Genomic DNA, 26,335 nt, shown 5'->3' on the forward strand with positions numbered 1-26,335 from the left:
CGAACTACATATACAAACATATTCTCATTTCAACATCCTCCATATATTTAAATAACACAAAAATTTATCTACATATGTATTATGCTTCAAAACACGATGCATGTCTAAACACCATCAATAAAACTAGTACGCAACAAACATGCAAGAAGTGCGTATAAAACTTCAAACTCCTTTACTAAGCTAAACATGTGAACCTTTGAGGTTAGTTTAGAGCGTAATTTTGCTCGAGTTTGAAAGGATTGCATTGACCTTTACCTCAACGACCAAGTCGGGTAACCGACTCGGGTAGACTGCGTTAAACGGCGCGCCGGTTAGCGGGAAAAATGAAGCAGATGCAGGGTCTGTCGTCGCTGAGAACTGGTCTGCTGTATCCTCCTTGCTCTAGGCACGATGGGATCCATCGTTACGAGAGGGATAATGTAAGCCTTTCTCCTTCCTGCTCTCCTGCTGTCTGTGCCCGACCCGGGAATCACGCCGTAGCTACCATTGTAGCATACGGATGTCTAAGAACATCTGTGTCGTTTATATAAGTGGATGTGATGAAATGCTGACAATTAATACAACAGAACCAGAAGCAGCTAAAACCATGCCGGAATTTACCGTTTCAGAATGGTCGTTGGCTACATGTATCCGGCTTATGAGTGCTTCAAGTCCGTTGAGAACAACAAACCGGATATCGAACAGCTCCGATTCTGGTGCCAGTACTGGTATGTTGTATTGCTGCTGTTTCACGGTTCATAATTCAATGTTCTGATTGTCGCTTTCATCCAAGGCTTTTGCTCTCCCTGTACGGCCGAAAACAAGTAATTAGCATTCCATTTCAAACACTGTCCATAACTTTTGCCTCGCAGAAATTTACTGTAAAGCTTCAACTCATGGTATTTAAGCATTCAGGTGTGAAAACGTGTTGTTTATGCAATCGCCTGTAATACGTCTTGTCAAAAACTAGGCAGATGTTGAGCCTCAATACCTTGATTCCACATGTGAACTCGGCAGATGTTTGTCGCCAAAGAACGCGGCAAAGTGCCTCAGAGAATCAAATATACTCCTCGGGATCAATGAAAATAGTGTAAATCGAAGGTTAAAGGACTGAGTATATTTTTCATCTTAGTCATGTATTATCTTTCATATCATTTACACAAAGTAGAGAACAATCCTTTATTGCTCTAATGTCTTACATATGGCTTACCATAGGTATGGTGTCTCTAGTTACTCTAGCTTGGATCTTGTACTTCTTACCTTTGTTTGTAAGTCCCGGCTTTTTTTAATTTGGGAAAAGATGGCCAAGTCTACCCTATGATTTTAGGACATACGGAGAATCACATCATAACTAGTAAGATCTATAATACAAGAGGCACATCTTGATTATCGTTTGGATTTGGAGTTTGTTCTTGCGAGTGAAAGGTACCTATAGTTTTCACTAAGTCACCATTTGTTAATTTAAAGCTTGGTGAACTTTTACTGGAGTCTCCATGTTTTCATTCTTCAAGCCGAGCTCTTTATTCAACTATAAGGAAATGAAGTTTTCATTCGTCCCAAGGTCTACTGAAACGTCCCCCTAGGATCCAACTTGCATACAAGGCGTGACTCAAGTTGTACCCATGGTAAAGAACATAAAGGGAATGGACATTACATCGATCTCCTAGCCAGAGAGTCAAATGGGCTCTCCATTGAGCACAGGAGCTACGTTGGTAATAGTGAATTGGGTCACAACCACATCCTCACTTCGAATAGCTAGCAGTCGCCTGTTACACTCGGTTTCTATTTTCTATCATTCTCTCTCCTTAGCTCGTCGTCTATCAATTCCAGGGCCCTCATTGATGTATACGAGCTGCATTTAGGGGTTGATTAGGCCAGCCTTATATTCAACAGTCATTTTGCAAATGAGTTCAATCCATTTCTTTTACATTCTTTTCAATCTCTCTCTTTTCTTCTCTTTCTATAACTGTGTTTTTTTTCTTGTACACTTTCACACCAGTGCCCATTTGGATGTCTAGGGATGTAGTACTCCCTTTTCATGAATAATTAAGGTTCCGCCACCAGCCATGGTTGAAACATTCAAAGCCCCAAACTAGGAAGAACCCATAGGCCTTGGGTATCAACGGCAAAAAGTGAATGAAGAATGGGAAAATGTATGGAATGACTTCGTTTCTCAATACTTCGAATGTCAGAAGGCTCATGTAGAAGACATCATACTTAGGAGATGGCAGTTGGGTAAGAAGGACCACAGTCATATTTTCCAAAGATATCATTTGTTTGAGGGATGCAAACTCATTCTTCATATCCTCCATTGTGTTGATGTGGTCCTTCAAGGAAGGAGAGTCATCAATTGAGAGAATGCAAAGTTTCTTCTCCAAGGTGATACGGTGGGCAAATGTCTTCTAATGATAGAGAGAAGAAAGCTTTGTCCAGACTTCTGCTGCTATCTTTAACCAATGCACATGAACAAGGACAGAGTCACGAAGGCTCATAAATAGAAAAGTACAGGCTCAAGAATTGAGTCTATCCTGAATGGTTGCACGATCCATAGATGAGCCAAGCTCCATGGGTGGAGGAATAGGGGTAGTGACAAAAGCCCAAAGATCAAAGATATCAAAAATACGCTCCACTTTGCAAGACCAAAGGGAGTAATTTCATCCGTTTAAATGGTCTTCTTTGGGTAGAGCAAGAAGAATGGACACTTAAATAGAAGGTGCCATCATAGGCCTTCTAGGGCTAGAAGGATGGGGTCTATGGGAGACATGAAGAGAGGAAGGAGCAAATGGTTGTTTTGATTGATGTGATCGTGTAAAGAAAATACCCTAACACAGAAGTATAAACAAAAACCGTACGACAAAGAACAGACTGATAAAAGAACATAGTTAGGGTTAGGGTTAGGGTAACTTAGAGACAATGAACATAGTTAATAAATGAAATGGTATGACTACTAATAATATGATGCTCATGTAGCAAATACACTATGCAGTGAATGAATATTGAACCTCGAACTCCTACAGCTCAAGGATCAGGGTAGGGGTAATGAGTTGGAGAGTGTGTCATACTCCGAATGGATCCCGAATCGCAACAAGGTAGCCTCCGGATGTCGAACACTAGCAAATGCAGAAGTGAGAAGTTGGATATGATGCAGATAGCAGTGAGGAGAGAGAAATACTAAAAACGCAGGCAGCAGGTGAGAGAAAGACTAAAAACGCAGGCAGGACAGCCTGTAGGAGAGAGAAAGACTAAAAACTCAAGCAGTAGGTGAGAGAAAGACTAAAAACGTAGGTAGGATAGCCTGCAGGAGAGAGAAAGACTGCAACAACTGCAGCAGGAGAGAGAACTGCAGATGACAGCTGACAGGTGAGAAATACTGCAACGACTGTAGCAGCAGAGAGAAAACTGTCAGGGCAGCAGCTGTAGCCTTCAAATGCAGCAGTTTATTGACGTGGCAGGTTGTATGACAGTAGTGCAGATGATCAATAGTCAATCACCAGGCAGAAACAATAGCAATTAGCGTGTGGAGGGCTAGAAACAAGTGCCAGTTTGTAGGGAATAGTGATGGACATCAAGGGTTGAGATGTCCTCCGCGAATAGGGTGTGGGCAGCAAGCTGATAACACTTGAAACCTGCAAAAACGAGATTCAGGGAAGAGTGGAGGGCTGGTTGCCAATTTATAGAAATTAGGGTTTTAGATCCTCTTTCACTTAACTCTCTCGATTTGCTCTCCATTTTAGGGTTTTAGCTAAAATAAGCCTAAAATACGCATGTTTTGGGGTTGTTTAAGTGGCTAAGAGTAATTCTTAGCACAACAGATCGGTCAAAAGAGGGTTTTCCTTCAGAAGGGGACTTAGACCTTTGATCTTCGTGATAATCATGTCATCCCTTAGAGGGAGTAGACTCTTTGAAATTTGCTTTCCTTCCCGGAGAGGGTGGTAACAACTTGATTAATGAACAATTATAATAAGCATAATTTTCACATAAACTAAAAATGCAAATGTTGTCACTTAATCTTGGACAATGGACCAGATGTTGTCCCAAAATTGGTGTCCCTTGCGATATTTCTTTGTTGTGAATTGCAATTTGGATGGAATACAAGGAGATTCCTGGAGTCCCCTTCAATCTCCAATTGCCCTTTGGTTTACTCGAGGACATTTAATTGTGCTTCTTGGGTGACAAACTTAGCTCCAAATGTTTACTAGCTGAATGGCCACTTGAATATCTTGAAATTGCTCCGATTTTTAATGACTAAAGGCAAGTCTCTAGGCCTTCAATTTTTGAGCATGCTTTCTGAAGTGGTTGTCAAATCCTAATTTTTACTGTAAATTAGGGTTTATAGCCGAGATTAGTTAAAATCTCCACCTCCAATGTTTGATTTTGTTGGAAATTGTCAAGGAAGGATAAGAATAGGTTGGAGGATAAGAGAGAATGCTAAGGAGAGAAAAATTCAAACTTCCAGGTGAGAAAATGAAAGAAATCAACTATTGCCTTGTTTAGATAGCCATGAAAGTTGTCTCCAACATTGATGGAACATTCTGAATATGATGTTGCTTAGTTGAAATAGCCTTTAAATTGCTGTCACATATTATTTTAGTCTCTTTTGGGTATGTCACCATCTCCTGGAGGGTCTCTTGTTGGTTGAAAATGGCATGTTAATTGTTACAGTAGCAATGGTAGCCTTCTGTCTCTCTTAGCTTGCACAAGGCTAGAATGACTCTCTCTCTCTCTCTCTCTCTCACAGAGCCTCAAAAACGTTTTTACCACTTGTATGGGTAAGTTTTGTCAAGTGGTAGCCTTTCAAAATAATTTCTAGCTCCAATCAACTTTATTAAATTAATTTTCAGAATATTAAAATTGAAAATTAATTTTGAAAAATTTTATGGCTGAAAAAAAAAAACTAACTGGCCAACAATTAAAGTGGCTAGACCAATTTATCACCCAAGTGAGTTTGAGCACTCATTAGCTTGAAATTGACATTAGTTAATTAGTTAATGTCAAATTTTAAGCGTTATCACTAATATTAATGGATAATTAAATATTCTAGGTGAAGTTTTGACATGGAGTGCTACCTAGTACTTGTTAGACATAACTCTTAAAACTTTTGCCTTTGGCACCGACTAATATCTCAGGGTCTTGGGTCCCACATTGTGAAATAATTAACTTGCACCTCACATGTGCAAGTTATATTTGCACATTTGATTAACTTTTAATCAACTAATATGCAACATTGCATTTAATTGACAAGACTCTTGTGTGTGCCTAACATGCTAGGAGCACTGAATGCATTAGAAAATATTTTTGTTTGTATACTTTGGACCATTGCAATGTGATTATGCATAGAAGTTTGTATGCTAACAACCATACCAAGATACATCTTTTCATATATTTCATGCATTACTAGTTGCATTTTTCTTCATGACCAACATTGTATGGAGCATTTGTATGACCAACATTAATACCACGAGTCCCAAACACAGTCAACTGCTTATATGCATTGCCAAATTTACCACTTTGTGTCCCAACATCATACCAACATTGCTATACATTGGGTATTTCATTCCACTTGCCATACTCGAATACATTGGGCCTTGCATACCATGCATAGGTAGTTGCATACCAAATACATTTGGTCCTTGCATCCCCATGGTTAAAGCATTACTAGCCATTGCTTGGAAAACCAAACCACCACCAAAGTATCTCGAGTGATCTACATTAGCATACATACCTTGCTATCCAAAAAGCATTGGATTAGAGCTTCCAAGTTGGCTTTGCATATGTATCAATTGCCTTGTTGGCATCATTTGCTTATGCTTACTACCCACATTTGGAACATCATACTACTATATTGGCTCTTCCTTTAATGCAACTTGTTGTTTCGAAGCTCTTTGGAGATGATTTCCTCTTCTTGCATTTGTTGCCCTCTTTTAAGGGGTATGAGAAGTGCATAAAGTGGGGATCTTTTGCCAATTGCACAAGCATTTCAGTTGCTATCCTTAGCTAATCTTTAAATTGGTCATAAAATTTCTCACTTGTAGGTCATTAGTGTGCCTTGGGTCCACCAAGTCAAGGGAATTGATGGTATCCTAGCGATGAAACCATGAAACCAGCCTTTCTTCTTAGAGAGGGTGGTAATGACCAAATTAATCAACAATTATGGCAATCATAAAATTTATTTAAATTGAAAATAGAAATGTTCTTACTTAATTGTAGACAATGGATAACCTATTGGCCCTAAAATTGCCGTTTCTTGTAGCATTCCTTTATCTTGAATTGCAATCTAAATAAAATACACTGAGATTCCCTAAATCTCATTCACTCTTTAATTTCTCTTGGTGTTATACATGACCGACAAGTCTTCAAACCAATTTGCCCGTTGGTTTGCTTTGGGATTGGCTTTCAATTGTGCTCATTGGGTGATAAATTCAGTTTCAAATGTTTGTTAGTTGAATGGCCATTTGAATCTCTTGAAATTGCCCCAATTTTAGTGATTGAAATTCAAGTCTTTGGGCCTTCAATTTTGAGCATGCTTCTTGGGGTGATTATCAAACCCTAATTTTTATTGTAAATTAGGGCTTCATTAGAAGTTAGTCAAAATCTTGATTTGCAATGGTTGATTTTGTTGGAAATTACTGAGGAAGGATAAGAATAGGTTGGAGGATGAGAGGGAAAGCTAAGGAGAGAGAAAATTTAGAATTTTAGCTTGAGAAAATGGAAGAAATTAATTGTTCTCTCGTCTAGATAGCCATGACAGTTGTCTCCATTGATGGAATACCCCAAATACAATGTTGCTTGGTTGAAATAACCCTCAAACTGTTGTCACAATTTGATGTAGTCTCTTTTGGGCATGTTGCCATCTCTTGGAGGGTCTCCCATTGGTTGGAAATGGCTTCTTAGCTTACACAAGATTGAAATGACCCTCTCTCTTTGTCTGTCTTGCTTTGTCTCTTCCCCTAGCCTCAAAAACGTGTTTTTCACTTGCATAGGCAAGTTTTGCCAAGTGACAATCTTTTAAAATAATTTTTTAGCATTATCTAACTTTATTAAATTAAATTTAATAATTATTTATGTCTCAAAAAAATATATTGATTGGTCAAAAATTATATTGACTAGGCCAATTTATCACCCAAGTGATCCTAAGCACTCATTAGCTTGGAATTGACATTAATTAATTAATTAGTGCCAATTTCCTAGTATCATCACAAATATGAATGGGTAATTTAATATTCTAGGTCAAGTTTTGACACCGAGTATCACCTAGTACTTGTTAAACATAATTGATTATAACTTTTGGTTTTGGTACCAATTGATATCTCGGGTTGTGGGTCCCACATTGTGAAATAATTAACTAACACCTCACATGTTACATTTGCATATTTAATTAACTTTTACTTAAATGCTAAGCAAAGCATGAATTTCATGTCTTTGTGACACTCCTCATTTGAGTCATCAAAGCCTTGGAATCAATGATATTTCTATAAGAAGTTTTGTGAGCTCATGAGCGAGTATGGCCATGTGGTTTAGTGGGACAGGCATTGTAGTGATTTTAGGCATTTTTTATGTGTCATTATTATGGTGATTTTGGCATTTATAGCTGGCCGGCTAACATTTAATGGTGGTTGACTTGATCATATTTATGGCATATTTTTGTGTTATATATTTAGACTTTCTCTTTCACAATCATTCATTTATCACTTGCTGATTTTAATGCAGACTCTATTGGAGAGAGGGAGCTAGTGCTAGTGGCTATGCATCTAGTGACTCAATATTGTTTGCAATTGTCTAGTGTTTGATATATGCGTTCCATATTTTGAGTATAGCTCTGAGTTCTTCATTTGCAGTGCTCTTTCGTTTTTTTTTGTTTCCTCTTCTCTCTTGTGCTGTGTAGTCTATTATAGCAGTCTTCTATGCTTCCATCACTATATTCACTTTTGACAATTCCATGTCTCTAAACTTGCAAACACACCAAATTTGCTGTGTTTGGTTGAAGAAGAGCTCGAATGAAGAGATTAAGAAGCTACACTTGCAAGGAAAGAATTGTATTGTCGAAGGTAGCTGTAAAACACAAAATATCTCCATTTTCTGTAGCAAACAATAGGCTGAAAATTTGCGTCTTTAAGAGTAGGGTGGCTGCCTTTGAAGGGAACCTTTGTGTCCTCTCTTAGGTGGGGATCCTTTAGGATGATGCCAAGCATGTATTTGGGATTAGGAGAAGTTGGACAGATGTGTCGTTTAATCAATTTTTTGTGTATCAACTACTTTCAAGATTTGTTGGCTGAATGATTCAAATTAGTTTGATGCTTATAGACCTTGAAAATTGGTCTATATATTATTTGAATATTTCAAAATACGGTTAAATGTTTATCTTTTCATTCAAGGGTGGCCAATGGTGAGAATGCCTAAGAGGAATCAAAAGCTTAATGGAGTGATTAGATTGACTAAAAAGCCCAGATAATCGAGACTTTTTTCACTGGAGTGGTCACATCAGCTAGAAGCTTGCATAATGAGTGGTTTCAGAAGGTGAAACGAGATACTCATGATCAAAGAAACAAACCATGAACAAGTGAATTTATAAAATTAAGCTCTCTAGAATCCAAATTTGGTGAGTCTTGAATTTTATGAGACTACAATTTTTGGAAGTTACCCAAATCGAAATTCTATTTGTGTCAAAGGCTTTGGAACTTCACAAAGGAACATTTTTGTCTTTAATAACAACTATCACAAATTCTTAAGCATTTGGGAGATTAAAATTTTAGAGTAGGTGTACTTTTTTTCCCCTAGAAAGTTAACATGTGGCATCTAGAATAAGATGTGTTTTATGAAAGTAACAAGTGTCTCGGTGCTTGTTATTTTCAGCAGACACTTGTGATTTATAGCCTCCACTTTTCACTTTTGAGCACTCAGACACAATATATGAAAATCAGCTTACTATTTGGTGTATGGTGAAATTAGGGTTTCAAAACCCTAATTTTTAGATTTGTGGCAAATCAGTCCTATTTTGTATGATTTAGGCACTTAGTGTCCATTGATTGTTTCAATGGATTCCTATAAAGGTAGGGGGACCAGTTCCCCTCTCATCATGGTGTTGTGTGTGTGTGTGTGTGTGTGAGGGTAATTACCAGTACATAATCTCAAAAGTATAGCATGATAAGAGTACAAAGATACAACATGACCAAAAGTACAAAGGAACTAGATGGGCCGTAGAGGAGCCAAAGAAACTACTATGTGATAAGAAAGCAAGCCTTGTCCGCACTCCTTCTAGCCCATGTGTTCAACATGACCCTAGTGAAGGCTTTCTTGCTAGTTGCAAAAGTTGGAGATGCCATGGTTCCTATGAACAACCAACAAGTCATGATTGGCCATGTGTTAGCCAATAGCTTTATGGATCTATATTAGAGCATGAGTTGAGCGAATGCGCAGAGAAGCACGAACATTTGGTAAGTGGACTGATAGGAGTTAGGAGATAATAGTCTACATTTGATCATATCCTTACCCCTCCAGCCGTCATCTAGGACAATAGGCATAGGGGAGGTGGGTACATTATTGCTTTGTGGATTTCTGCAAGGGCTTTGACACAGTACCTCTAGCTACGCTCATGTAGAGACTACAGGAGTTGGAGGTGCTAATCGAGATGAGATAGGAGGATACTAACAGTGTGTCACATAGGATGAGTATGAGCGCTAGGAGTGTTGCCAGAGGAGATAATTGATACTATTGGAGTGAAATAGGGATGCTCACTTTTACCTACTCTATTCATGCTTTATATTGATGAGATATCACATCACATTGATAGACTTGGAGGGGATGGATCCAACCAGCTTGGAGGGGATGGATCCAACCAGCCTAGGAGGGGCACTGATACCCATACTATTGTATGGAGATGATATAGTTCTCATCTCCAGCACACCGGAGGGATTGTAGCACCACCTAGAATGCACTATAGGTCTTTTGTCAAGATAGGGATCTCATAGTGAACCTTGGGAAAACCAAGGTTATGGTATTTAATACCTCCGCCCAATGGATTCGACGACCAATACCCCCTTTCACATATGGAGAGGAGACAGTAGAGATGGTCCAAATATATGTTTATTTGGGGATTATATTGTTTGGGGCTGAGATTCACTTTAAGGAGGGTAGCAGTGGATAGATTGAGACAAGGCTATGCGGCCCTAAGGTCGATGGAGAGCCAGTGCATATGCATACAGTTTTAGAAGCATCGAATGAGCTCTTGCTCTTCGACACTTTGGTCACACTAGCACTTCTATATGGGGTTCCCATATGGGGATCAAGCCTCTGTCATACAAGGAGAGCGACACAGGATCAACCATTAACCAAGGGAGAGGAGATATATGAGGGATGGGAGTAGATGGAGAGACTCCTAATAGTAACGATTTCATAGATGATTTGGAGTAAGCCCTTTGTACCACATGAGATCATCAGAGTAGAGATGGAGCACGAGCCATAGTAGTAGTGGTTCTTTTCCATACCGTGACTTTCTTGCATAGCCTTTGGAACTTGCCAAATAGAGATACTTATGGCTCATACTAGAGTTGTCTAGATAGCTAGCATTACAAGGGGATATTGAGTGTTAGTATGCTCGAATAGAGGCATGGTTACGACTATATGCATTACACATGGATCACCTCCCACCTCGATAGTACAGTTTGGATTGCCCTCACTTGGAGCTCAGCTGAGAGGAGTTGAACCGCATCATGAGGATGGACATTATTCAGCTACACACAACCAAGACATGGGCGATACCTATTGAAGATCTAGGGATGAATATGGTTTTCTACTAGAAACATCTTCTGTACACATCTCATGATGGCTTTGTTATCCCTTTGATATCGATATACATGGATGCACAGTTGTCTCATGGTTTCTGATGTGCCATTGGACAGCTCCACACATCCTCACATGAGCTATAGATTGAGACAGGTAGATATGGTGCGGACTTTCTCCCCCTTGAAGATAGGATTTGGCTCCGTCAACTCCAGCCAAAGACAGAGGAGCACTACATATGTAGATGTCCAATGTATTATGAGATCAGAGGATGCTTCCATTGCCTATTTAGAGAGGGATTCAGGCCATTATCTAGGGTGATGGGTTTTTTGGATTAGGAATGTCTCAGGCTTTTCTTACTGGAGCTACATGGACAAAGAGAGCACCTCTTGGGTACTTATGAGTAGGCATACAGAGACACACACTAGCATACACTCATAGAGTTTTGCAAAACATTGACCACTCTCTCTACCACAGCCCCTATTGGATCAAGTTGTGGTCCCACCTTGAGGAGTCACCCTAGACACAACCATTGAAAGATGCAAACTTCAAAGCCTGTTGTCCATGGTCCACGGTCTCGCAGGAGGCATTGTCTATCTACAGATAGAAAGGATACTACATCATCATTGGGGAAACATATCTCACCGCTTTAGCCTCTCTATGTTAGATAGACCCATAAGAGAGATCTTGGGATGAGAGTACCCCTAGAGCAGTTCCACATTGTATCTAGGTGACATTATTTTGTATTCATCAACTATGTTTTGTTTATTCTCCATTTAGTTAGTTATAGCATTAGATGACAACTATTTTGGGACTTGGGAAAATTCCTTGACTTTTAGATGCTACATTTTGGTCTCATAGGCCAATTTGGCCTTTTGTAGACGTTAATATAACTTTCTTTCTTTCTCTCACTCCCTTTTATCTTTTAATTTTCATGGTGATAATTGATTAAGTTGGTTAAGTTCAAAGTATTGTCATTGTCATGTTCTTTCCAACGCTTACCTATCCTTCTTTTGTTGAGGTTCACTCACAACCAGTGTATCAAAGTGAGACACGTCATTAGAGCCCATAATACTGAAAGAAAACAATGGCATGGAGAGTAATGATAGAGTGAGTGAGAGAAGAAAGATTGTCTTTTGCTTAATATGCGAGTGGGAGATAGTCAAGAGATAAGAGATGAGGGATTTCTAATTGCTGGTACAACAGAGTGGTGGTAGAATAGTTTGCATTTAATGCAGATCTAGGCAGCATTTTCCCCCCGCACCCCCTTTTTTGTTTTTCTTTATGTAAAACTTGAGTAATAAGCAGATTTGAATTGGAGAGGGTTATTGATTAATGTGAAGATAGGATAAGTTGTGGCTTTCCCTTCACCCTTTCAATTCAACGTGTCACATTGCGATAAAGTTTTCGACATTGGAACTACTTAAACATTAATATTATTAAGGTGAATGCTGAAGAAGAGTAACAATAATGGTACAAGTAACACTAACACTAAGGGTTAACAATAATATCAACATTGAAGATTAATGTAAAACAAAAATGTTGCCATTGATGCTTATTCGAGTGCAAGATCTTCTTAGCTGCCACGATGGTTTTCCATGGCCTTGTAGTGGCTGCTCCCTAGGCTTGGATTGTCAACACCATCGAAGAAGTTTGCGTGGAAGTATTGCTCCAATGCCACCATGAAAATGAGTACCGAACATTAAAAAACATACCTTGTTGTATCCACAACTTGCAACACGTGCCCCCTATGTACACCCTTCTTGCTAGTAGCATCCCATATCACCCTATATGAGATAAAGGTGTACCTATTAGGCTTGGAATGCCACCGTCTTGTGACTGAATGGTGTTGTTTTGCATGTCTGATACTAACGAAATGTCTCCCTAGGATCCAACCTGCATATGAGACATGGCACTAGCTGGACTCACAACAAAGAACATAAAGGGAATGGACATTAGACTCACCTCCTAGCCACAGACTCCATAGCCAAATGATCTTTCCCCTCCATATGGCATCGCCAAATGAAGTATCCCCCTAGCTTGGGGGCAAGTAGCAAACCATGTCACGACCATGTCCTAAGAGCTAGTGTCCCATATTACCAGTCCACACCATCCAGTGTGCGAACACGCTAGCCTACAAGCCATGAGTCCAAGAGTGATGATTACTCAATGATGTGTTTAATGGGGTCTTGAGTTCTATAAAAAAGACTTAGCTGCCCTTACCCTAAAGCGCCCCTAGTGCATATGTAATAGGTCACTCCACTGTGACCAATTCCACTAGCGCCCATCTGGATATTCAAGGATGTAACATCTACCAAGAATAGTACTTGCTTATCTTGTAACCATTCCCAAGCCTTTATAGTTTGCATATTTTTGGAGTGTGATGTGTGTTTGCTACCATATCAATGATGGCATTGATTGCCATTGGTGACCAAGACTTGTTATCAGAGACTTTGCTTTGACCTTTGTTTGGACACTACTTTGCTATGTGGCATGCTTGTCTGTATGTAAAACACTTCCCGTCTTTCATCAATTGTTCTTGGAAAATTCTCAGCTTTTTGGAGCTATTGATTTTCCTGAAGTGTTGGATCTTCGAAAATAGCTTCCAAAACCTCTGTGTAGTCATCATATGACCTTTTCTTTTGTTGCTAAGAGCTGATCCCATTCCATTTTTATATCTCTTTTGAAACGAATAGGAAGAAATTGGCCTTGTATTAGGCAAATAAAGGACCTCTGTGACTTTTGGGCAGCATGATCATATTCCAACCCTATCCACCAAGTGTGGGCTAGGTTGATTGAATGTAGAGTTGCGAACTTAAATATTTTCTACTATACAAGGTTTGAAATTGATTATAATGTAGGCTGATGATGTGGGCTGTAGTAGAGGGAGCGAAACATAGTTCTCTGGGCAGCATGATATTAGTGTGTAGACTCCAGATAGCAAAATGCAAGGTTTGCTGGCTAAAATGCAGCCTCATGAACAGCAGATGAGGGAGAAAATGAAGTCAGCTGTCTACTACTGTTTTCAGCAAAAACACTCGCTGCTGATGGTAAAGGCCGGCTGCAACAGAGTCCTGAGGTGACAGTGACCCAGTAGGACAGCAAGACAGCAGTTCTTTAGGAGCTGGCTATGGCTCCAGAAATAGGGTGGCACCCGTAGGCAGCAGTGCAGCACTTCGGTCCTCTTGCGTGTAGCAATAGCACCTCTGGACGGTGTGGCTGGTTGGAGAAGGCAAAGATGGCTGATAACTGGCATAATGAAGGTAGTTATGAGGGATGAGTGATGGATGCCCAAAACACATTCTTACATAGGGGATTTGGGGCATTTGTTCTATTGCCTCAAATAAACACATTTTTTTATAAATAATTCTTTTTGGGCTTGTTTTTGTGGAGGTAGGCTGAAATTCATGATAATTTTGTGTTAATTGATGCCTTTAATTTTACTCCTTCAACACTCTCGGACACCAGACCCCCATTTGTCCCCTTTTTGGTGTGTGGAGCACATGGTAGATGTGCTGGAGTTGCTTTTATTTTTTCTTTGTCAAGTTAATTATAGGTTATAATGTTGCGTGCTGGTTATCTTCTTCAGGATGATCATTGCTATCCTAACTGTTCTGGAAAGACTTGGGGATATTTTTATATCATGGTATTTTCTATTTAATTATCCTTATTTATTTTAATTAGAAATGCCAAGCTAAATATATTTTCCCCCATTAAAAGAAGGCGCACCAATTAATAATGGATAATAAGTTTATGTGCCTGCAGGTTACCCTTGTATAGTGAAGCAAAGCTTGCCTTTATCATTTACTTGTGGTATCCAAAGACCAAGGTACCTAAATGACGACTGAAATGCCCTGCCTGCTATGAAATCCTAATGCAAATAACACAACGTTTTTCCAAGTGTCTGGTGTGGCTTATGATTTCAGTCAGAAAAGAAGATGGCTTTTATTTGCCGAAAATATGTTGTGATTATTACCATTAGTGAAATCAATTCCCTGCAGCCAAATAACAAATTTTAAAATATTTGTGCATTTCAACTTAACTACCTATTTGCTATCCATTTACCTTCTTCCCCATAAAAACAGCATTATATGCCAGAAAACTGTTTTAAAGCATGGACAAAAAATGTTGTGATAGTGGCATTGGGTAAAATCTGTGTTTCATTTTCATTTAGAAGTCCCTTATGCAACTAGGCAATTGGTCAGTCACAAAGCAAATTATGGAGAAGGAAAACATAAGAAGAATATCAATTTTCTTCTATTGAGAACAATAACGTCTTTTGAATCACAAAGTGTTTTTTCTTTTAAGAGTTTATATCTCAGAGTTGACAGAAAATCAAAGCTAGGATTGCCATGCCAAGTGCATTAAAATTTCTCCTGATTTTGTGTGGTGATTGACATGTAAATGCTTTCATTTTCTCTGCTTGGTTGCTAGCCCGTAATGGTGCACATCTTTTTTGACTCTGCAATTTCAGCTAATGTTGGCTAACTAATGGTTGCATTTTTGTGGTGCTTTGCTTGTCCAGGGAACAACTTACATCTATTCCACGTTTCTGAAGCCTTTTGTGTCAAATCATGAGGTGGAGATTGATCGCAACTTGAATGAACTGAGAACAAGAGTGGGTGATTCTGCTTGTCGACTTTGGGAAAAGGGCTCAATTTATGCCCAAAGTCGGTTCACAGAATTACTCCAGTATGCAGCATCTCAACCACTGGCTTCAGCACCATCTTCAACCCCCACACCCTCTTCAATACCATCTTCATCTCCTCAGCAGCAACAGGTTATTCACTAAACGTTTCTTGTGAGACTTCAATCTACAGCAATGGAGTGTATGGAACTGTTGTGATTTCATTGTGACATCAAGATGAAGCTTGAGAAGTTGCCACATCCACAATTAAGATCACTATCTGACTCATAATTCAGTAGAGTATTGAACAACAAAGATTTGTGCATGAGTGGTTAAGGTATCAAGGGGAAGAGCCTTTGATCATTATGGGGCATTGTGTTCATTAGAATGTTCAGAAGGAGCAGATCTGCACCTTGGTTTCATGGTATGCATGCCATGGGTAGGCTTGTGGAACGTGAACTTCAGAGCAAAGGAACTTTTCAGCTGATGTCACAGTAGAGATGCACTGGAGGGATTAAAAGCAGTAGAATGGCAGTAGTAAAATAGCAAAAAGTGGCATAAATTGTGAGGTAGAGGCTGGAAACATGCGCCATATGGGTGAAGAAACTGTAGGGCAGCCTTGGCTGAGACGTCCTCTGCAAATGGGGTGATGACAACGAAGTTCGAGCACCCAAAACCTGCAAAAGTGAGATTAAGCTGAATGGTGGGCATCTTGTTTATTTATAGATGTCGAAGGATCCTCCCAAATTAGGGTTTTGCATGTGGGAAATAGAAACTCTCTAGAACCACTCCTTGTTTAATGAAACTTTTGGTAATTTGTTGTTTTAGGGCTGTTTTAAAGAGCTAATCAAGATGTAATGAATTTTTTAGCTCAACAATCCATCTTAGGCCCAAAACTTGAAGCAGAAAGGGAGTGTAAGAAAAGCTCAAGCTTAGTGTTACCCCAAGGCGTTCTATCTTAAAGCACCCAAGGCATCGGACAAAGGGTGCACGTTGGCTGTCCATTGGTCTACCAAGACTATGAAGGTGATTGTCATCTTACCAAGGGAGTCCAAGTAGTCACCCCAGAGAGGATAGGGCATTGGACAATGGGTGCTTGTCGGTTGTCCAATGGCCTACCAAGTTTTGCTAAGGGGGAGTGAGAATAGATATGGTGTGTAGCCTTTTAAGTAATAGTGTCTCATGGGGAGAATAAAAAGGGATGGTTAGATTCAACACGTCACAAAATAAACAAGCTAACCCAACCACTTGAGGGTGTTGATGGCGAGAGAAAGGGTGATGAAGGATGGTGATGAAAACTATTGGTGGAGATTGTGTAGGATTTGCCCAGGTATGCATTGTACAATGAGATGCGTAGAGTAGTGTACTACATGATGAGACTACGCATGTAATAGGTGCCACTTGGATAGTGTCCCTAGTGGAAAAATTATTCACTTATCCAAGTGCTCTTTACAAAGATGATGAAATCTAACAAAGCAAAGGAGAAGGTACAATCGGGGGGAGAGGGAAGGGAAGGTTGATGTCGAAGATGAGTGCCGAAACTTGTAGAATATCATGAAAGGGTAGGAGTCCCCTCTCAGCCTTGGATAGTGATATCAAAGGAGGAAGAGGAGCTTAATGTCGGGTTTTCGTGTGGTGCTGAGAACCATAAGTATGAAGACGAAGATGAAGGAAGGGTGATGAGAACTATTGGTAGAGATAGTGTAGGATTTGCCCAGGTGTGCTTTGTACAATGAGATGTATAGAGTAGTGTGCTACATGATAAGACTGCATGTAATAGGTGCCACTTAGATAGTGTCCCTAGTGGGGAAATTATTCACTTGTCCAAGTATTCTTTACAAAGATGATGAAATCATACAAAGCAAAGGAGAAGGTACATCCGAGAGGGGAGAGAGGGGGAGAGAGGAAAGATTGATGTTGAAGATGAGTGCTGAAACTTGTAGAATACCATGAAAGGGTAGGAGTCTCCTCTTAACCTTGGATAGTGATGTCAGAAGGAAGAGGAGCTTGATGCCAGTTTTTGTGTGGTGCCGAGAACCATAAATACGAAGATGAAGATAAGGATGAAGCATCGTGACTTCAAGAGCAAGGTAAAAGTTACTACCATGATACCATTAAGTGAGATGTGGCACAATCCGCCTTAGGAGGGGAAGCCTCCATGCTGGTCGAAGAGCAAATCTCCTAGGAAGATAAATCCATGTAAAAACGGTGTGTATCCCATGTCTCCAGTCTAGGAAGGACTAGCGCAAACTTGCATATTAGTCCTATATTGAAATACAATACTCTATAAGAGAGATCAAATTTGCAAAATAGAGGTCAATAGTGAGATGCTCCAAAGCAAAACATAAAGTAAAGTGAAATGAAAGAATAATGCAATGAGGGTATATGTCTGAGTGAATACAATGGAATGTTGAAGAATGAAAAATTAAAGATTGGGCCACCATCGTGTATGCCCATCAATAGGTCTATACCAATTAAATGCTTGACGAGATGGAGAAGTGTTCCTAGATGAAGGTGTAGATAATGACTTAGGAATGGATGTAAAGAGTGCAATGGGTGGGGAGTTAGCTGACCAATCAACTAATCCCTTAGGATTACTGAAAGATGTAAGGTGTTGAGGCTATCTATGTGCCACATATCTAGTAGATGCCGGGATAATTGGAGCAGATGGGGCAGCAACAGGGGGCATAGCCCCTCTGGATCATCCAGTAGGAGTGGATGCAATTGCAACAGTTTGAGGCTATCTCCTTCGGTCTTTAACTGTGAGAAAGTAGCTTGCACCTCACATGTGCATCTTTTAATTGCACATTTGATTAATCCTTTAATCAAATATCAATTAAACATACGCAAAGCATCAAATTTTCACGCCCTCATGACATACGGTGACTTTTATTCCGTGAGCATTCTCACATGTGCATCTTTTGTCTTGGCCAGGCTCATTGTCCTGCACTATCTCCAGTGGCTAAGCACACAATCCCAAACCACTGGCATTCTATTCTTCAGTGCCCATTCAATATGGAACCAGTGTCCTAAGGCTTAGACAAATCATTAGTCCAATTTGTCCCAATGGCTGTCTCTTTTGGCCATGCAAAGATCCCAGCTTATTCCAAGAGAACTCTGGGGGTAAGAAGCAACAACAAAAGAAAATAAAAATAAAATATTTATATAAGTAAATAAGAAAGCAACTGTAAAAAGTATCACCATCTGGTGGCACACAGAGCTTAAAACCAAGGCTTATAGCTCAACATAAGCATATTTGGGCATAATAATCAATGCCAAGCATCTAGACATCCATGTAGCATCTTGAAAGTGCATGTAGGCATGCAATACATAAGCTTTTAACTCATAAGCTTGCTGTCCATAGGGTAGAACACCAAAGAACCTTCCAAATATTGAGCTAAACAACCTCTAATTGATCCAAAAGCCTTTTCTTGGGCATCAATACATCATCAAGACATAGAAACTTGCTCCGTAAGGATCAATAGAGCATTAAACCGATCAAATACTTGCCTTGATAGTATACAGCACAATTGTCCTAAACTGTAGTGAACAGCAGGTCTGTTTTGAACATACTGAACAACAGGTCTGTTCTCAGTGCAGTGAACAATAGGTCTGTTTGCAAGACAATGAGCAGCAAGGTTGTTCTGCGACATATTGAATAGCAGATTTGTCGTGCATAGAGTGAACAGTAGGTCTGAACAGTAGATTAGTCTTGCACAAAGTGAACGGTGAGAGCTAGAAGAGGTGAAAAATGTTAGGAATAGGGTTAACAAATCAGGTGCAGATCATGTTGACGGCTGTTGGTTGTCTGCTGTTGCTATTGAGTTCGATGCTCACTTCACAAAGCTCAGAAGTTTTGGAGAAAGGCCTGATCAATGGTGGGAAGAGTGGAAGTGATCAAGGAAGCAATGGGACAGATACATACCTCAATGAGTGGCTGCCATGGAAGGTGCAAATGCAGCTTTCTTCCCGGGCTGAAGTGAGTGTTGGTGAAGCTTCTCGAATGTCGCTTTGATACTAGTTGAAAGGTGGAGCTAGAAGTGGAAGCACAAGTGGAAGTAAGAAGGGAGCAAGAGCTAAGGAGATTCAAGCAAGAGAGAGACCGGTGTGTGGAAACTCTAGTAGTCCCAATGTGTGACTTGCTTTCCTTTATTTTATTTGTCACTAAAAAAATAAAGAATAAAGTGATAGTGATTGGCATCCACTATTTGCACTGTATAGGTGTGTAGGTCTAAATCCAAGTAAATGTAAGCGGTTAGGCACATGCGGCTTTTAACCTCCAACAAAAAGTTGTGGGAAATTGAAAACCCAGCAACTAGCAATTAGAGTGATGGTGTGGTAGTTAGGGTAGCTTGATCAAAGCAATCACCGGAAGTAAAGCAACAACTGGATAAAGCTGAGAATTGTTTGGAAATTGTAAAGATAGCCTGGTTTGATGATGCCATAGATTGCACAAGTGACAAGCAAGTTGGGCAGCTATAGGATGAAGCAAACATAGCAATAGAGAACCTCCAAGGGTTGGCAATAGCAGGGTGGCTTACTCTAGACAACAAACATAGCATTTGAATGGGTGCTGAAGCAGTTGTGGAGGTTGATGGAGATGATGGTGAAGAGTGATTTGAGATGTGCAAAGTGGCTGGACGGATCCATATGTATAGTGTCTGCTTATCTCAGGTGGCACTCGGACACTTTGGGTGCATTAAATTTCGGCACCCAGACCCTTAGGCATATTCAACATTTGAGTTTTGGGGAGTTGGAAAAAAGGTTTAAAGTTAATGAGCCCTTTGTTGCTTAACACAATAGTGGGTACAACTAGGAGATGCAAGCAAAAATTGATTGATAGTAGCCACAATCTGCCTAGATATAACCTATGTGTGGAGAGAGCTGCATTCTTATGCCTTCTCTGTGTTTTTCTTGCTCCCTTTGCATTTTGTTAGCTTTTCATTTAGATAATTAAATCTAACAATAATGTTTTAGTATTCAGTCTGTTGGGTATGGAGCTTGTGTGTGTGACCACCAGGCTATGGTGGATGGAACTTCATGGAGAGAGAGAGAGAGAGAGAGAGAGAGAGAGAGGGAGAGAGAGAGAGAGAGAGCTCTTGCAAGTACACACAAATTGAAAGATAGATGAGATATGTGGGATGATAGTATAAGTGATAGTAAGGCTTGAATATTTAGGCAAAGGTATCCACCTCACCTTTGACCCGTAATGCTAAGTGGTGTAAAAGGTGTTCACACCTAAACATGCACTTTTACACACAGTAATGCGTGTTCACACACAGGGATAAATAAATCTAATGCAACCATTAATTTAGTAAAGTTAAATAAAAATTTGGCCCAAGTCCAAAGTTATAAATTAAACGAAAATTTCACATTAAGGTTCATTTAACTTGGCTTTATGAAATGGGTGCACAAAGATACATATTATTTTATTGCTAATTTACAAAACCTTAGCAATGGTGGACATGGCCATGCAAGCACAACTCATGCAATGCCTTGGACTTGCCAAAGGAGAGTTCTAAAGATAAATCACATCCTTGTGACTCATACTTCTTGTGGTAGATGGGCAATGGTGGTTTAGTAGAATGCTGTTGGTTGTCTTAGATGTAGCAAGACAGGCCAAACCGGAACGTAGCGGTGGACGGCAATGTGACCGAATTTGGAGATGTCGGCGGGGCCCCCGGGAAGAGTTCTCTTTTCTTTTTAATAGCCCTCCCACTTTGAAATCGGATCACCCGGAGATAGGGTCCAATGGTTGGTAAAGCACCGCATGTCTTGAGGTGTCCGGTGTGCCTCCGGTGGCCCGTGAAAATCTGGAGGAGAGAATGCCGATCACGCCCGGTTGTACTCATAATCGCATCAGGTCTCCAAGGTGAACAACCTTTGGTCGATAGAACAATGTAGGTAAGGGAAGTCCGCAAAACATATCTGTAACTTCAGGAAAAGGATTGGCTCTAGGGGTTTGTTTCTCGACCTCGGAGGTTGTCGACGAGGGTCTGCCCGAGCTGCCCCAGTGGCTAATGTTGCTTGCAACCTTGCGTAGAGACCTTAGAGCACTATTTGAGGTGAAGGTGCATGATATGATCTTCAACATTGAGGTTGGTTCATTTGTAGCTCACAAGTACATTTGGAAGGCTGGATGCCAGCTGGCATTCAATGGAGAGAGCCTTTCAGCATATGCTTTGATCATTCAGTCCTCCATCATTCAGTCCCTCTGAGGCTTTTAGAGCTTCAAGGGAACTCACAGCACTGATGACAGATTTGGCAGCAGTTTCTTCACACATAGGGTCACCACAGCCTTTTTTTTCACATTATAGGATTGCAAACCTTGGTGGTTTTACATTACTCCTCCGTGACTTCTCTCTCCCATCCCCCACAGATTGCCTTGAGAGGCCTCGTACAAATTTGATTTGACTAGCATTTAGCTCCAGCTAGACTATTTTGTACTTCTATTTTGTTGTATTTGCTATTGAGTAATATAATTAGCCACACTTTATTTTGCAAAAGAAAAAAGTGGAGAAAAAGACAGCAACACAACTGATCTACCAATTCAGAACCAAAGTGAAGACTAAGGTGAAGTGGGATGAGTTTGTGCAGGTTGAAACTTAGCAAAATAATGCTATGGATGGGGTTATCTAATGGGTTGGAGATTGCAGTGAACTGTAGGGTGAAACTGCACAGCAATCTGGCACCCGATACCTAAGATTGCTAGTTATATCGTGAGCTGATGTGGGATAAGTTTCTGCAGGCTGAAACTACAGCAAAATGATGCCATGTGTCGTCTAATGGTTCATAAACAGGAGTGAATTGTGTGGCAAAACTGTGCAGCTGTGCGGCAAACAGCGACCTAGGATCACTAGGCGATCAATGTATAAGCATGGCTGAATGCAATTGGAGCTAGCATAGATCAAATGTGCACTTCAAATATCAAATCAAGCAGATGAAGTCATCATGTGGCTTTTGATCATTGATTAGCATCTTAAGTGGAGATTGAGTTATCTACATTTATTTCAGTGGCAGAGGTGTGGTTGTCTGCCATGGGTACTGTTGCATGCGATTGAGTCGTAGACCAATATCTCAATGCGATTTGTGTTTCGTATTTTGCATTTAGTAAAACACATTTTCTGATATGGATGGGATAATTCTTGACAAAATGGTGTGGGCAGCTGGTGATCTGGGAAGTTTCTGCTAATTGAACAACTGTCCCACTTAATTTGTTTGTGATTTGGGGGAGTTATTGCTGACAATTTTGATGTGTGCATGCATAGGGGAAACATAAAAGATGGTTTTGGAAGTCCGCAGATTGACTGGGTGGTTAAATATGTCAGCATATTCCACTATCAGACTATCATGTTTTCTATGTGATAAAGCTTAAGTACGACTGCTCTCAACCGATCTGAGCCTGACAGTATCTCTCCTCAGAGCAGGTGTGCCTATTCTTATTCGTGATTGTATTCTTGTCTCTTTTAGTTTTAGTTTTCTATCTACTTGGGGGGAGAGAGACGGCATGCACGCAGTGGCTTGTAAATTGCTAATGTGTTGTCTCGACGTCGAAGTTCTACACTTTCACTGTTTGGGCCATCTGCAAATGAGCCATGGCACAAATTATTGCGGCCATAAAAATTGTACCAGGAATGCTAGGAGTGGTTTGCAACCTGCAAATCAAAAGAAAAGAGCGATGCAGAAGACCTCGCTTTACAGCGGCCCCAGTACAAGCGACATTTGGTGCATCTCGAGAATTGTTCTATCAAAGCTGTTGGGAATTGCTACGTTTGATGTGAATGGGATGTAGATGTAACTAAGTTGTGAACAGCTAATTATCTTACGCTGTTCGAATGCTCCTGGAAATCGCTCAGTAATTCATGGAAATGATTGTAGACATCGTTTTTTGAACTGTGTATTAGTTCTGTATGCACAAAAATGAGCACTGACATGTTTACTGGTCCCCTGATGAAGAGTCAATCACCACACAGAGGCAAGTCTGTCAAAAGGATCCTTCTCCAAACGATTTTGCACACCTTATCATGGACCTTGTTCTCAAGCATTATATCCGAGAAAGGAGCATGTTCCTGTAACATGAACCGGAATTCAACTGCCAGCCCATTCATATATACGGACGCCTTAGAGCAAAATGCTCAAGCACGAAATCCAGAATACCGACATAGTTCTGCTGACCAAACAAGGTGGCATTTCTACAGTTTGATTTGGCTCCTGTAATCCTTAACTTGATGTAAATCCAACAAATTAGGGTCTTGTAAGTTATACTATCTCTTTATGTCTTTATTATGGACACTCGTACTAACTCCTAGATTATCTCTTTATGTCTTTATTATGGACATTCGTACTAACTCCTAGAAAGTCACCTTGATAAGTAGTTGGGCTTAGCCAAACATATTACATTACTGAGGTTGGCCTCCAAACTACCCACTTGTGACTTTGCATTACAAAATAGGAGGGGGGTTGTGTGCGCCAACTCCAAAAAGTGTGCAAACAATTAATTTTTGCAAATGCTTATTAACAAGTAAAACATAAAAAATTCCCACTTAAGAGAGCAGAACTATCCTCCACTCTATCATAATTTGTTGAGCAACTGAAGATACTTTGATCGTAGATGGAGTCATCTTATAAGTGAGTACTTCAAACTTCCAAACCCTTGCACACTTTCCAACTAATCTTACAACATTTATCTAATATTGCAAAATTACCTAATATTGCAAAAGTACATTCCAAGGTTGGTTACCCTCAATTCTATTAAGTAATTGAAATATGAGACTACTTGACTTTTGTTGGAGTGCCTCTACTTTCAAACTACCCTCAAGAGTGAGCAATGACCTTGCTCTAGGCAATTGCATGCATCCCCTCTTTGCCTTTGTATGATCAACAAGACTTAAACTTCTCTTATTTTTGCTAATAAGAATTTGAAAAGGAAAATAATGGCACATTGAAAATTCTCACAAGTGTTTGAATAGCTTTCAATAGTCAATCAACTTGCAATACCAAGAGGTAAATTCTTTCTTTGTGCAACTTTATAATTTTGGAGAACGACTATTCAAACCTCTGCTTCATAAGTATCCTAACGCCCAAAGGTGTCCCTAAGTATTTGAAGATCTTACCATTCTTAACGTGTTTGAATTCGAATTGAGAGAACTCTCAAATCATCAACCTAATCAAGAAGAGCCATTTTTATTTTATCCTTACTAATAATAGAAGTTGAAGGCATACAAATTTGTCATAAGTTCCCATAAGCTCCTCTAATGAATTCTTGTTAGTAAGAATGATATTATTATTGTCATTAGTAAACATTTGAGTATTGAACATCTGACCATTGGGAAGAGGAAGTCCTTCAATCAGTCTATAGGTTAACCTTGTTGTATGGACCTCTGAGAGTAAATGATTCAAAGTGAGAACCATTGATGCAAATCACACCAAATGTATTGGAGAACAAAGTGTACACCACGTTAGAAAAGGCTTGCTCGAATTCACACGATTGAAGGACTCGAATCACAAATGTGCAAGCTCAGTGTGCAAATAGATATTAGTGAGCCAATACTTCTATTGTATCCCTGTTGCATGATCAATCCTAAAGAGCAACTTATCATACACGAGTGGTTAAACCCATGTTGTGAAGGATGTAAAACTTGGGTACTAAAAAATTGATATGCAATGTCATGGCTTTGGGCATGACCTTATAGGCCACATTGAGCATGGTTAGGGGCTTGTAATGATTAGGCCTTTTTCCAATCTTCCCTTTTGAAATTAATTTTATGAGCTCTTTATTTTGCAATGCGAATATTTGCATTGTGGTGTTGATTTGATTTAAGAGCATACCCAGATTATCTCTATAAGGATCCTAAAGTGCAAGAATCACCTTTGGTGGAATATCATTAGGATCAAGAGTCTTGCTCCTCTTTATTTTTCTAACCATAGAAAGTAGCTCCTCTCTTTTGAATAGCCTATCGAATGATAGGACAATCCCACGATCAATTCTTGAAGTCATAAGAAACATAAAACTAGCTAGCATGTTTTCATAGCTCTCTACCAAAGTGGATTGTGTTTTCAATATAGATGATAAGTGTTGGACAAAAACTTGTGATATAGTTGCATTCTTCACAATCTATTTTTCATCATCCTCAATTATTACAGTAGTGTCACACCTTTGTTTTGTCTTCAAAGCTTGGAAAAAACTCTCATATGAAGATTCACCTTCAATTAAATTCCTTACTCTTAGTTAAGATTTGGCAATAGAAATTTTGTCAACTTACCTACTCTAAAGGAAGGCTTTAGTGTTATGCAAGAGCAAATGGAGATAGTTGTTGTTAGGACATAGAGAAGATGATAATTAAGGACATGATCGTGGATTTGAATTTGTAAGTTCTCAGGTATTTGCTAGGAAGCAAACACAAGTCTTATTTGCAAATATATTGTAGATTATATATACTGTTGAGCATTACAAAAAGGTTACTTAGTATATTATTGTGTACTTGTTATGAAAGGTTGTAGAAGACTTGCTTATTATTTTGTATCAATTTTGTGATAATGATAGAGAATAGTGGAAATTCTATCATTGAGAAGCTAGACAAGATTAACTATCAATCATGGAAGTTTCATGTAACGAACTTTCTTATTAGAAAAGGCATCTTTGAGTTTATTTCATGTAAAAAAAAAGCCAGAGCTAAGTGACATTGTAACTACAGATGAACTAAAGACGTGGAAAGAATATAATGCAAAAGACAAAAATGTGATGTATTGGCTATCTATAGTCATTGATAATACTATGCTATGGTATATAAAAAATGTAGAAACTTTACATGCAGCTTGGAAATCTTTAAGAACATGTTTTGAGTAAATACAAAGGCATTGAAGATTCAACTCAAGAAATAGTTGAATACTATGAAGAAAGGGAAGATGTTTGTAAATGAGTATGTTTTGAAAATGAGAAGCATTGCAAATGCC

The 26,335-nt window shown here is 39.5% G+C and overlaps 1 protein-coding gene across 4 annotated transcripts; it reads left to right on the forward strand.

The window, feature by feature from the left end:
* Window positions 1-228: 228 nt before the first annotated feature.
* Window positions 229-23,931, forward strand: LOC148021006 (HVA22-like protein i). Of its 4 annotated transcripts, XR_015694660.1 has the most exons (7): window positions 234-419; window positions 609-707; window positions 14,345-14,401; window positions 14,521-14,584; window positions 15,281-15,535; window positions 22,651-22,809; window positions 23,339-23,931. XR_015694660.1 is itself a non-coding variant. In XM_087698835.1 (6 exons), exons 1-6 carry the CDS (start codon window positions 391-393, stop codon window positions 21,989-21,991), a joined length of 516 nt encoding a protein of 171 aa, XP_087554961.1. In that variant the 5' UTR covers window positions 229-390; the 3' UTR covers window positions 21,992-22,621. The 4 variants fall into 4 exon arrangements, 3 of the variants coding, with proteins under 3 accessions (XP_087554961.1, XP_087554962.1, XP_087554960.1); XM_087698835.1 differs by lacking the exons at window positions 22,651-22,809; window positions 23,339-23,931 and adding an exon at window positions 21,980-22,621 and having other exon boundaries at window positions 229-419; XM_087698834.1 differs by lacking the exon at window positions 23,339-23,931 and having other exon boundaries at window positions 235-419; window positions 22,651-23,297.
* The last annotated feature ends 2,404 nt before the right edge of the window (window positions 23,932-26,335 follow it).

This window comes from Lygodium microphyllum, chromosome 18 (assembly GCF_053477565.2).
Source record: "Lygodium microphyllum isolate KBCC chromosome 18, Lygodium_microphyllum_v1.1.10, whole genome shotgun sequence".
NCBI lineage: Eukaryota > Viridiplantae > Streptophyta > Polypodiopsida > Schizaeales > Lygodiaceae > Lygodium > Lygodium microphyllum.